This window comes from Lutra lutra, chromosome 3, assembly GCF_902655055.1.
Source record: "Lutra lutra chromosome 3, mLutLut1.2, whole genome shotgun sequence".
NCBI lineage: Eukaryota > Metazoa > Chordata > Mammalia > Carnivora > Mustelidae > Lutra > Lutra lutra.
Window position 1 is genome coordinate 140692123 of NC_062280.1, and position 13719 is coordinate 140705841.

The 13719-nt window shown below is 39.8% G+C and overlaps 1 protein-coding gene across 1 annotated transcript in view; it reads left to right on the forward strand.

Annotated features, from left to right (window-relative positions):
- The window catches only part of CAB39L (calcium binding protein 39 like), a 115648-nt gene that overhangs the window by 90292 nt on the left and 11637 nt on the right, over positions 1–13719 (forward strand). The window contains 3 exon segments of the mRNA XM_047723387.1: positions 998–1057; positions 3459–3524; positions 12272–12415. Of these exon segments, the coding sequence (XP_047579343.1) occupies positions 998–1057; positions 3459–3524; positions 12272–12415 (270 nt within the window).

The window sequence follows — 13719 nt, forward strand, 5'->3', positions numbered from 1 at the left end:
AAAATGCATTAAATATTTTACTTATTTAAATAGAAATAGGTGAGTTTTGCCCTTGCTGCTGCCTTCTTGATCTCTGTGAATTTATGTTGGGATCTTCTATATGCTTTTAGGAAGTTTTAATTAAATGTGTATTAAAGCATAAGAACTTATTTGGAAAAACTTTAAAATTCTTGTTATGTTTTTAATTAAATTCTACATTCTATCTAGACAGGGTATTTAGCCTCTAAGCTTATAAAAGGGATTAGGTGAGGCTTATTTTCTTCCAACATTAAGGTGAATTAAGGATATAATTTAGGTGTGAGCTGAAGACAGTCAAATGTTCCTTTATGCTTTTGTTCAGTTTTCTGAGAGTTATGCCTATAAGATCAGTCTACTTGTCTTTAGCTTTGAACGAGTGTGTTGTATGACTTAGTCACCACACATCACCACACAGTCCATTAACCCTTGAGCAGGAGGTGCCTGCGATGGCCCAGTTAAGCATCATTTCTGTGCTTCCCAGTATCCTAGGCACCTCTGTTTTAAACGTGGTTAAGAAAAAAACTAAAGGTTGAGATTCCTGAAACTCTTTTAACTTGTGAGATATGGTTTTAAGCCATTAGGCATTCTTTTAAAATAATAAGTTATTAACGACATTTCGAATAGCTCATCATAGACTTTATTTGGATATTTATTAAATTGTGGTCACAATATAGTCATGGCTTGAAGAAATATACTGTTAAACCCCATCTTTTAGGTGCTGTTTGTTTCACTAGTTAAATTATTCCTATCATAAATTTAACAATGATACAAATTAAAACCCTTTGTTGTTGTTGACATGATAAGATGTTGCATTTCACATCTTAAACTAAGAATGAAAATAATTTTGTGGATGTAAAGAAAATATTCTTCAGAAACTATATGTTTCAAATGAATGGACTTATAACATTCTTAGAAAAGCCAGATTTATAAAATCTATTGGCTATAGTAATTATATTTCACTTAACTGTTCTTTTTCTAGGACTTACTAACCAGACATAAAGCGTTGGTCGCAGACTTCTTAGAACAAAATTATGACACTGTAAGTAGAAGTCCTTTTTGACATTTTACTTCCTTTTCTTCCCCCTCTCCCCCCGCCTTTGATCTATGGACACTTGCTCCTGTTTATGATTTACAACAGACATGAACCATAGTCTACCAGCACCCAACTTGTCTATTTACCTGGTCATCAGGAAACTTTGTGGAAAATTGAGAAAGGCAGGAGATCGGGGCTTTCTCATTTTTCACACCTGTTTCTGTTGTTGTATCTTGAGCTCCAGAAAATGACTGACACCTGCTTACTTTGACCCTGATTTAAGAGCATCCACATTGCCCTCAAGGGGCAGTAGGTATCCATAAAAGAGCACTCCATCCTCACTAAAAGAAATCATTTTACTTGCTTGATAATTAGTTTTACTTGTAGAAATGCCAAAATATTTCTGTCTTCCAACTCCCTTCTCAAATGGTGAATCCAATCCATCCTTTTGAGATTCTGCTAAAACATGACTCTTCTAGAAGGCTTTCCTTAATCCCACCCATTCACATTTATGCACGAGTACTCCCTCCCCCGCCCTGCTGCCTCCATTTTCCACACTGTATTATGGTGTGTCTGTACCTTCCTGGCTGGTTCTTGAGTTCCCTGAGAGGCAGGAACCTGATCAGATACTGTAGAGCTAGATGGAATGTTCAAGCCTCATTAGATGTCCATTGATAATAAATGAAAATAAGAGAGCTAAGATAGTTTATGACGAGACCCGCGGCATTAGCTACTAATCTCTTCTATGGAATGAGTGATGTAAACGTTTTGTGCAGGAATGCTTTGCCTTCAGGAAATAGTACACAACAATATGGAAGACTGTAAACTCATTCTCTTTGATCCCTTATTTACCCGATTTTGTCTTTGTACCTATAGTCACGTCTTGTGTAATTTGGTAGCTACACAGACACTGAGCCTGCTGCACTGACCTGAACACCAGCTCTGAGAACTCATGCTCGCTCAGACATTTCATACTTTCTGAGTTTCATATTTCCTTAAAAAGTAAACTATGAAATGGGAGCACATGACATCTGACTCTAAAATAATGAAACTGGCATCCTGGGGAGTCAGTAATACCTTATACACATATTTGAAGTTTCTGGTCATATATGGTTGCACTCATGTGGAATTTAAGAAACAAACGAGGAAAAAGAAGAGAGAACGAGAGAAACCAAGAAACAGACTGTTAACTATAGAGAACACACTGATGGTTACCAGAGGGGAGGTAGGTGGAGGGATGGGGGAAATAGGGGATGGGGCTTAAAGAGTGCACTCACTCTTTAATTGAGCACCAGGTGATGTGTGGAACTGTTGAATGACTACATTATACACCTAAAACTAATATAATACTGTACATTAACTATACTGGAACTAAAAGTTTTAAAAACTTGAGTCCCACAAAATCCTGAAAGAATAAATAGTAATTCCTTCCTATAAAAGAGTATAATTATTATGATTTTAATGTGAGCTATATTGTTTTGTTGTTACTTTTCACATTCTTAATTTCCTGTCAGTAATCATCCTCTGTGGGCATTTCTTGCCCTCATCACACCCGTACACACACATCTCACACTCCGCCCTCTGAGAACCGGGAATGGTTTCCACCCTCCTCAGCCCCTGGACTCTCCTACCTTCAGTTCTCCATTGGGCTTGTTCTTCCTACCTCTGTGGTCTCTGAGGCATGTCCTTGCCTGGTAGGAGGTCCACGCTTAGCTTCCCCAGCATCTGGCACTCTGTGTGAAAATGAAGGACCTGGGCAATGGTTGACAGCCACAGTGGGAAACAGGGGCCCCAAACCCCAGCGTCCCCCAGCTTTTGGTGAAAGTGGAAGTCCTCCAGAGAGACCAGCTGGAGGTGGCCAAAGTTGCCCTATTCCTCTGTCTACACTATGAACTTGGCAGTTTGATTCTTCATGGAGTATCATGTGAAGCCCTAAGTGTGTTTAATTTTCTCCTAAACTATTCATGTGCTAATAGCTACCAGCTAGCTACCAACCTCTCTAAAATGGCATGAAATGTGTTATTTAGTTACCCATTTAATAGATGAGTTAATAAAATGTTTTATTCAAAAGAATGTATTGAGAGGACTCAAATACTCCATTTTTCTTCTCAATTTTTAATTTGCAAAGCTAAAATTAAGTGGACAAGTACATCTGTTGTATCACTTGACCCTCCTACCCCCCAGTATCTTTATGTGTAAATGAGAATGGCGAAATGGGGGAAAGCTCCCTGTGGACAGTGTGATCAGCACAAGGTTATTAAGCACAGAGACAGATGCAAAGCACAGCTGTTGGGCTGCCCTGGCCTGGCAAGTTGGGGATTTACCTTTGAAGCAAGAGAGCAAGCAACCCTGATGCGGAGAAACCACTGCTAGTTTTATGCTCTAATATTTATTTTCTTTTCATTAGATTTTTGAAGACTATGAGAAATTGCTTCAGTCTGAGAATTATGTGACTAAGAGGCAATCTATAAAGGTAATACAAAATTTCTTTAAGTTATCAGTTGATATCTTACTGGTAAATGATGGCTCTGAGTGGACAAGTACATAAAGAAAAATGAAGGTGTTCCTTTTTTTTTTTGTAACTTGGAAAATATGTTTCATGTTATGACTGTACTTTGTAGCAAAACAGTATAAATGCCCTGACTCAAAGACTTTTTGGAAGTAAGAGTATAAACAATAGGTACATGATAAAGTAGAATTTAGTATATTGGAGCTCCGAAAGAAAATCAAGCTTAAGTTAGTTTAAATACAACCTCAGTTCTCTCCTTGGGTGTGTTTTCTGGAGATGAAAAGAAATCACTCTTAGCTTGACATTAAGATCTGAATTACCATTTACAAGGAAGAATCAGCAAGGCTCTCCTGTAGTTCTCTTTCGGTGTATCTGAAACAGGAAAAAATGACCCTATTTCTCTTAGACATCTCTCTGTAAACTAGACTTTGTAGGCTATTTTATAGAGAAGGGGAGAAGAAAAGGTTATGTAATGGGGCTTACCCCCATCTGAGAAACACTTACCCCCAGATTTGTAACAAATTTTTCTAAAGTTTTTTTTTGTTTTTTTGTTTGTTTGTTTGTTTGTTTGTTTTTTTACCATTTTGCACTGCTGGATTTCATATTCTGAGCATTCTGGTTAGTGTTTTACCGTAGGTCATCTTTAACACCTCCATCATTTAACATGAATGACATTTTCAAATTGTATTTCCAGCAAAGATTCTGAAATATGAAAATAGTCACTCTCAGAGTGACCATTAACTTAGTGTTAAAAGAATAATCTTTAATAATCTTTAATAAATGTGGGTACTTGATCATGGACCCAAAACTGTGCTTTTTAAAAAATGCTAGTATTATTACACTGAAACAGACTTTGGAAAGAGGTTAAAAGATGGTATCACCAGCTGGAAAAGAAAATAAAGTCAATTCCCAATTATTTGCAAATAGCTTAGTTGGATCAATTATTGGGGATGGTGAGGAGAGTGATAGGGCTTTCCATTTGGTCAACAAATATTTATGTGCTCCTATTCCTAACATTACAGTGACAGCCAAGAACAAAATTAAGTCACACCCCAATGGACTTCACATTCTGTTGGAGGAGAACAGACAATACATAAATAAAAAGATAAATATATAACTTTCAGGTGATTTTATTTTTTATTTTATTTTTTTTTTAAAGATTTTATTTATTTATTTGAAACAGAGAGAGAGATCACAAGTATGCAGAGAGGCAGGCATAGAGAGAGAGAGGAGAAAGCAGGCTCCCCGCTGAGCAGAGAGCCCGATGCGGGCCTCGATCCCAGGACCCTGAGATCATGAACTGAGCCAAAGGCAGAGGCTTAACCCACTGAGCCACCCAGGCGCCCCTTTCAGGTGATTTCAGAACAATTAAGGAAGGTATAAGGATAGGAAGTGATGACAGGTGATGGGGTGTTTGTGTGGCATTTGCTATTGGAGATTGTATCACCTATGAAATGCCTGTGGAAGTTCACTGTCCCCCAGCCCAGACAGCCCAGCAAAGTAGAGCCACATAGTGAGTAGCCTTCCCTCTTGGGCGCCTAGGTGGCACAGTCGGTTGAACGTCCCACTCTGGGTTTTGGCTCAGGTCATGATCTGTGGGTCTTGAGATCAAGCCCCACATGGGGCTCCACACTCAGTACAGAGTCTGCTTGGGACTCTCTCTCCCTCTCCTTCTGCCCCTCCCCTACCTCCCAGCCTGGCCTCAACTAAATAAATTAATTTTCTAAAAAAGTGCCTGGAAGCAGGCATTTGGTCAAGAGGAGGTAGGACTGCTCCAGTGGGAGTGGGATGTCCATTAGAGCTGCATCTCTATCTACCCTTCAGATCCCACTCAGATAGTCCAAAGAATGTTATTGGCAGGTATTAATTGACTGGCTTTGTCAAGCACTTATATGATTTTTTTAAAAACATTTTATTTATTTATTTGAGAGAAGAGAGAGACAGTGAGAGAGAGCATGAGCGAGGAGAAGGTCAGAGGGAGAAGCAGACTCCCCGTGGAGCTGGGAGCCTGATGCGGGACTCGATCCCGGGACTCCAGGATCATGACCTGAGCCGAAGGCAGTCGCTTAACCAACTGAGCCACTCAGGCGCCCTGATTTTTGAGCTTACTAAACATCACACATTAGTTTTACATGTTGGGATAATGACATTCATAGAACAATGTGTTTGGTTCTAAAAATTGAATACACTTTTTTTTTTAAGATTTTATTTATTTATTTGACAGACAGAGATCACAAGTAGGCAGAGAGGCAGGCAGAGAGAGAGAGAGAGAGGAGGAAACAGGCTCCCTGCTGAGCAGAGAGCCCCATGTGGGGCTCAATCCCAGGACCCTGGGATCACGACCCGAGCCGAAGGCAGAGGCTTTAACCCACTGAGCCACCCAGGCGCCCCTTGAATACACTTTTAACTGAAGTGATAAACAAAGTGTATTTTGTGTGACATTTTTATCAATTCACTTTACCCCTGATTTTGCCTTAGCCGTGATCCGCCTTCCCCTGAATTTGTGCCCTTGCTGTTCCAGCATTACCCACTGTGGCGGGGTGGGGGGCGGGGAGGGTCGGGGGTCAGCATGCTAATTTCAACCAGTCATTCAGCACTCTTTATTGAGTTTCCCCTTGTGTGGAAACCCATACACGGTGATCTATGTAGAAACATACCTTGGGGGGGGGCACCTGGGTGGCTCAGTGGGTTAAGCCTCTGCCTTCAGCTCAGGTCATGATCTCAAGGTCCTGAGATCAAGCCCCACATGGGCTTTCTGCTCGGCAGGGAGCCTGCTTCCCCCTCTCTCTCTGCCTGCCTCTCTGCCTACTTGTGATCTCTCCCTCTCTCTCTGTCAAATAAATAAATAAAATCTTTTAAAAAGAAAGAAAGAAAGAAGAGAAAAGAAAACAAAACATACCTTGGGTTCACTGCTCTTGCTGCTGGAGCCTGGATGAGGAGATCGAGCTTCAGACAAAGGCAGTGACATCATGCCATGCTCTCCCAGGTCCAGAAAGCTTAAGAGCGTTTGAAGGTAAGGCTGCATCCTATTGCCGCAGCTGCATACCTGAAGAACAGAATTCCTTATCTGTGAAGGGCTTTACAGCACGGCCAAAACAGGGGAGCTGGTCTGTATTATAGGACATCATTGCCCTCAGAGGGAAGGAGAAACGGAACAGTAAACAGACCTAACAGTGCTCTGAGATCTCTCATACGTTTTCTAAATCCTCCCTCTTTTTAGTGGTAATCTATAAGGTCCTGAACCAAAGTAGCAGCATTGGTATGAATTAAGGCTATGGAACTAAAGTGGGATCAAGAAAGCTGAGAGTCAGAGACTTTAGAATTTATCCTTGTACCATTTTCAACAGTGACAGGAATTGGTTATAGAAATTTTTCTGTTGATTGACTGTCTCTAGGGCCTTAAGTGAAGTTACAAAGCTAACAGGTGTTCCTCTAACCATCTCCCTTCTGGGCCTTCTTCTCACTTCTTCCTTCATATCACGCTGTCATCCCTTCCTACTCATGTGCCCATTGCACTCATTTTGCTCTCAAGGTGTCATCAGCTCCCTGGCAGGATGCATTTGCACTTGAAAATAGAAGCCTGTTAATTCAGCACGTGTGTGATTGGTACAATATGGAATCGAAATTTGGTGGGTAGTAAAGGGCAGTGAGAAGGTTCCTTCCTCACTGCTATCTGCTGCCACCTGGCTCTCCGCTTCCCAGCCCCCTTTCTGCGTGGCTCTGTGGCCAGACACCTCCGCACAGGCAAGGAGCAACCGAGTCCACGTGGCGTACTGAAGCTTCCTTTCCCACTTGATTGTGCTTCCTCCTTATGTACGGATGCCCCAGCCCACTCAGAAGGCCTCTTTCCTGTTCTTTGCTAATCCACCCAGATATACTATGTTGGCTGCTACTCTCGCCTAAAATCTTTGACAGTGGCATGTCTCACAAATATTTTATTTGCAGTGTGGTAAAACCAAGCACTGGTTGGACACTGAAGGAAACTAGTAAAAGACAGATGAAGGATATCTAAGAATGCAGAAATTGTTAAAATGGGTACTAAAGATTTGGCTTTTTTGAATGCTAGATTATAGGCAGAGACATCACTAAAATGGTCTTATTTCCCTGTATTCAAGGAGAGAGCTGTGTACTCCTGTCCTTAATAGAAAAATGTTGTTTTGGAGAGTTCTGCTGGTGCACTGTTGGTTTTTCCTTTTGAGAATTAGGTCTGTGGTAGCAATATGTTCTGTTTTGACCCAGCCATGTTTATATCTCCGAATTCTGTAACATTTTATACATAGATGTTTCATCATTTTAGAAAATAAGAGAGTTTAGATTCTTTTAAGAGGATACTTACAGTATTCTGTAAGTGATAAGCTGTCTTAAAGCTAGGCTATTTTCTGACTCCCCTTGCTTCCAGCTGTCTTTTGGTAATCATATTCTAAATTTTCCTGAACTACCTTGGGATGCTTAGATTCCTGGTGTCAATAAAAAATGATTAACAGAGAAATTCCTTCCCCTCACATGACAGAATTTATTAGGTTAGGAATTTATTTCTTACTATCTTCAGAGCCATTTAATTACTAGCAAGAAAGATTTATATAAATCAAAAGAAGCTTGTAGAATTTGGGGGGTTATTTCTGGTTCTGGTCAATTTCATTGAAACACTAAGTTTAAAAAAAAACTCATTATTTCTACTTGCTGTGCTTGGCTTTACTCTGTAATATTGAAGCCTATAAAACCTATGATAGAGAACTAAAAACAATTTTTTTTCCATTTTATCATTTTAAATGCTTTGGATTAAGATGAAATGCAGCATTTTGTCATTGTCAGTATTAATTAAAATAGATCAACATTTAATGGCTAAAGAGTCAGTGTTGGTCAAATGATTTAACACAATTGATTGTTTTAGAAAAGCAGTGAAATTATATTAGCAAAGGACAGATTGGATAAAACTTACATGTAGGCATCCCTTTGTAATAAAAATTTAAGTGACTTAACTTAATCTGAATTTAACTTATAAATGTCACTTCAGCAAATTCTTGAGTGTGTGTGTGTGTTTGCACAAATTTTAAGGGTAAATTTTTTTAATGCAATGTATTGTTGAAAGACCTTTTGATAACGTTTATGCGTGTACTATATATGTATTTGTATACATGTGATATGTATTATATTTGATTTTTATATATGTTTTATATAAAAATATCTTTATATCAATATAGAATCTGTAGGTAGATATACAGATCTATATCTGCAATGAAGCATAGCTATATAAATGCCCATGTAAATCTTAAGTGGGTATAAATTACATACATAGACACATATATAAATTCTGTCAGCTTTACAACCAAAAGTGGCTGGGTCTTTTTTTGAGAGTCTGGGAACCATCCTGCTGACATGTAAACATGTAGGAAGGTGGCACGCCTGTGTCCCCGATGTCGTTGGGGAAATTACCCTTGGTGCTTCTCTCGGAGCTGTAACCATTTGCTTGTCAGAGACATAAGAGTTTTATGATTCTCTTCATTACCTGAATAAAGGCAATTAGCTAAAACAAGTAGCTTCCTTAGTGGCCAGGTGGGTTCAGAGGGAACTGTGAGGGGTGCATAGTGAAAGGCACTGTCAAGCCCTCCGACAGGGAATGGTTTACCTTTTATCTTGAGGAGACACGTATGTAGGGGATCATGGCTGCTTGGCCATATAAATCAGGTGGAGTTTTATCTGTCTTCCTAATGTCTTTTGCACAGATTACCTATAATGTTGTGTTGCGGATACGCTTATTCAATCATCGAACTGCTTTCTTTCTTCTCTGCATTTTGTGGACTTTATTTCCCCAGCAGCACCCACACACATCACACAGTTAAGCTGTAAAGGGGACAAATACAAACAAGAGTTCATACGTGTCCACACGGAGCTTATGTTCCAAAGAGGCAAGTAAGTCTGTACTGTAAGGCAGAGTGAGTACAGCTGGGGAGAAACAGAGCACAGAGCAGGGGTAGAATGGTGGTTCGCAGGGGCTGGGAGGCAGGGGGATGGGAGGTGTTGGTCAGTGGGTTCACACTTTCAGTTATGAGAAGACTAAGTCCTGAGGATCTGATGTACAGCCTGGTGACTACAGTGAATAGTACTGTGAGTACTGTGCTGAGTGCTTGAAATTTGCCAAGAGAAGATCTTAGGCGCTCTCATCACACACCAAGCCAAAGGGCAGCTGTGAAGGGATGGATGTGTTAATTAACCGGATCGCAGTCAGGGTTTCACGATGTAAATATATTTCAAATCATCATGACGTGCTCTTCAAATATAGGCAGTTTTGTCAATTATGTCTAAATAAAGCTGGGGGAAACACTGGGGTCAAGGAGAGTGAGGCCACAGAGGCAGAACAACGAGGAGTAAGTGGGGCTGCAAGGAAAGGAAGCAGAAGCGACTCCAGAGCATAGAGGCCTTTGAATGCCATCTTAAGGAGTTTAATTTTCTCCCCCGAATCCATAGGCATCCAGGGACTCATTTGTTTATTCGTGCTCTCTCGGTGGAATTACTAACATGAATAGGGCTGAGCTTCAGGAAGGTGCGTTTGGCACAAGCAGGAGGGACTGGGTTGGGTCTAGCCTGAAGAAGGGACCATTCAGCGTGCTTGCCCAGGAGCAGGCGAGAGGCAATGAGGGCTGCAAAGAGGGTATTGGCAATAAAAGCAGAAGGAAGAATGTTGGAGACATTTACAGACAGAAAATTGGCAGACCTTGGATGTAGATTCGATGCAAGGGAAAGAAGGAGCCAAGGAAGATTTCAGCTCTTTCCGAGGAGGCTGGCTGGCCATGGCGTCATTAACAACGAGGGGAAGGAACTGGTTTCAGAGATGCCGAGTGTGACTGGCCAGCAAAGTGGTCCACTGAGCCACCAGACGGGCAGTTGGAAGCATTGGTATAGACCTGAGGACAGGAGAGAAACTGAGACTCCAAATGTAGATTTGGGAGACATCTCCCTAGACGTTACAGTTGAAGCCATGGGCATAGATGAGACTGGAGAGAGAAGAAAGATCAGAGATTCACGTATACCACTTGGAAAACGCCTACATGTGTAGAGCAGAAGGAAGGAGAACAGTAACACAGGAGCAAAGGAACAAGCTGCAAAAGATAAGAAAGCAGAAGAATGCAGTGGCCTTGAAACCAAGAGCAAAGAAGTTTCCAGAAGAGTGTTCAGTTAGCTTTAGATGCTGCAGAGAGATTAAGGACAATGAAGATGAACAGTTTACATGACTACTGTCCCGTGTTTGAGACTGACCAGCTAACATCCGACAGTGGTCATTATGTCTTATATTTAACAACAATTATTTCTGTGCACTAACATAACCTTAAGGTATGTAGTTCTTATTTGTTAAATAGACAAAAGATGCATCACAGGCAAGGTCGTTGTTTACTGGCAGCCAGACACACTCACACACACACACACACACGCACACCCCACACTACATGCACACCTCTTGGGTTCTGTTGCTGGACTGTATTGTGATAGACAGCCAGCCCATAGTTCCATGTGCTTTCTTCGCCCATCCAGGATTTCTGTAAGCATCAGTACCATGAGGCATCCAGAAAAAGTCTGGTGAATAGGAGAATTTGAAAATAAGTAGATCATATATAAAACTTTGTGAAGGGTATACATTTCAGCTGCCTTGTGCTGAAGTTTTAGGAATTGCTACCCCTGTATGAGAATAAAAGTTTATGAGTAAAGAACAGTCAACTGTGCTGCTAGTTGAAGACTATTCTTGGATATTTTTTATTTTATTTTGAATTGTCTTAGTCTGTTTACGCTGCTATAACAAAAATGCCACAGACTGGGTGGCTTAAGCAACATTTATTTTTCATAGTTTTGGAGGCTAAGCAATCCAAGATCAAGGTGCTGGCCGTAAGAGAGCTCTCTGGGTCTCTTTGATAAGAACACCTGTCCCATTCCTGCGATCCTTCCTTCCCAGAGGTCCTACCTCCCAATACCTTCACATTTGGGGTTAGGATTTCAGCATGTAGATTTTAGGGAGGCACAGACATTCAGCTCATAACATGGAATAATGCTGCATTTGGAGGGAGCTATTAATTTGTCACCAGAAAATGTTTTGTTTTACTCTTTTTAAAAAAGTTGCTTAATATGGATTCAGGGTTAATTTCCCCCTGCCCCCCAGCTATCTAGCTGGTTTTGTAACAGAAGTTAAGGGGAAGGTAAGACTCACTTGACATAACCTGTTTTCCCCAGTGAGCTACTAGAGTACATTTATTCAGGGAAGGGAGGTATAACTGTAGAATCAATTTTGTTATCCTTTCTTATTCTACCATAATGCCTAAGAAGCAATGCAGTGCTGGGAAGCAAGATTAAAGTGAGCAATGAAAATAATAAATTCGTTTCTGGCTAGCTCTGGGTGAGAGCTACAAAGAGAGCTTTTTAAAGCTTCAGCAACGACTGGCTTTAAAAAAAAAATTCAGAAATGCATTAATCACCAACTTTAGCAAAACTGTGTGAAAAGCTTAAAGTAACTTAATAATAACTACTCTTTTCATGCCTGTGCTAAATGTTAAGATGCACTTAAGGACTCTTCATTTTTTTTCACGTCAACATTCCTAACCACATCTATCGTTTGTTTTTCAGAGAAAAGTACGATAGATTTTGAATCAGATGACTCTCAGATAGATTATATCTCTGATTTTGATTTTTTTGTTTGTTTCTTTGTTTCTTGTTTTTTGTTTTTATAGCTGCTAGGTGAGCTGATCCTGGACCGACACAACTTTGCCATTATGACAAAGTACATCAGCAAGCCAGAGAACCTCAAACTGATGATGAACCTCCTTCGAGATAAAAGTCCCAACATTCAGTTTGAAGCCTTCCATGTCTTTAAGGTAAAGTGCCGCAGAAATAACCTGGGCATTTGTTTTTTTCGCTTTCCAGTGGCAAACTCCCTGCTGTTTACTCTCCTTTATACTTGAGAGAAAATGAAATAGGCAGTCTTTCCAATTTGCATGACTTGGACGAAATTTTAGAGTTATTTTAATGAATGCCCATTTGTTTCTAATCCCTATCTCTAAATATTTTCATTTTTTTCCACTGAGAAAATAGGTGGATACTGTTTCCCAAAGTTACTAAAATAATCAGGATAGAGCCAGATTACAAATCCCGAGTGTTGGAATTTGAATGCTTTGACTTCTGCCTTAAGTGTTTCTTTGAACCTTAAATGAAGCACTGAAAAAAATACCGGGGTACTGCTCACTTTTATTACCTGTTTAGAAATATTTTTTAAGTGCATTTTGCTGTGAATAGAAAGTAGCTCCCATAACACCGGTTTCTTCTGGAGCTATATTCACATGGTACACAAAATTGATATCTTAATTTTATCACTTAATGCTTTGCCAGAAGTGAACACTAATCCGTTATTGTTATGTATGGGTTTTAGAGCCAGGAGTTTTATTGGCACAGTTCATCATTGGGTTTGTTTACTCTAGTTTACTTAAAAATTTCTTTTTTATATATATTTAGGTTATTTCCATTTTTTTTCCTACTAAGAAGAATGCTACAATGAGCATTTTCTATATCCAGCTAGTTTTTTTTTTTTTCCATATTTAGGATTATTTTCTTAGGATAGATATCTGGAATAGAATTAAGAGGAGAATTCCAAGCTTTTTTGGGGTATTTATAATGTCTGTTCAGTGACTGAATTTATAAATCTGTAAATGGGAGAGACATGGCAATTTATAAGGTATGTAATTGTTGCTTTGAGAGGTTAATAAAAAAAATTTTTTTTAGTCCATCTTCCAGCTACCAGGTCTGTATTGTCCAGAGAGTCACTAGAGCAATTCAAATACCAAACTAACTTATAAATTCCATTCAGTGGTGTTCAAAATCCCAACAGGACTTCTCCTGGCCCTTGACAAGCTGATTCTAAAATTTGTGTGGTAGAACAATGGCCTAAGATTTTGTGTGGCCACAAAACATAATAGGAAGTATTTAGTTAACTACATCAAATTTAGAACTTCTGTTCATAAAGACAGAATAAGCAAAGTGAAAAGACAGGATAGAATATGATACATATAACTGACAAATCATTCAGAGAAAGAATTCAATAGAAAAGTGGGCAAAGGAGGCAAGTTGGTCATTTACAGATGAGGGGAACTGAACAATAAATAGGGGAAGATGATCATTTACTAAG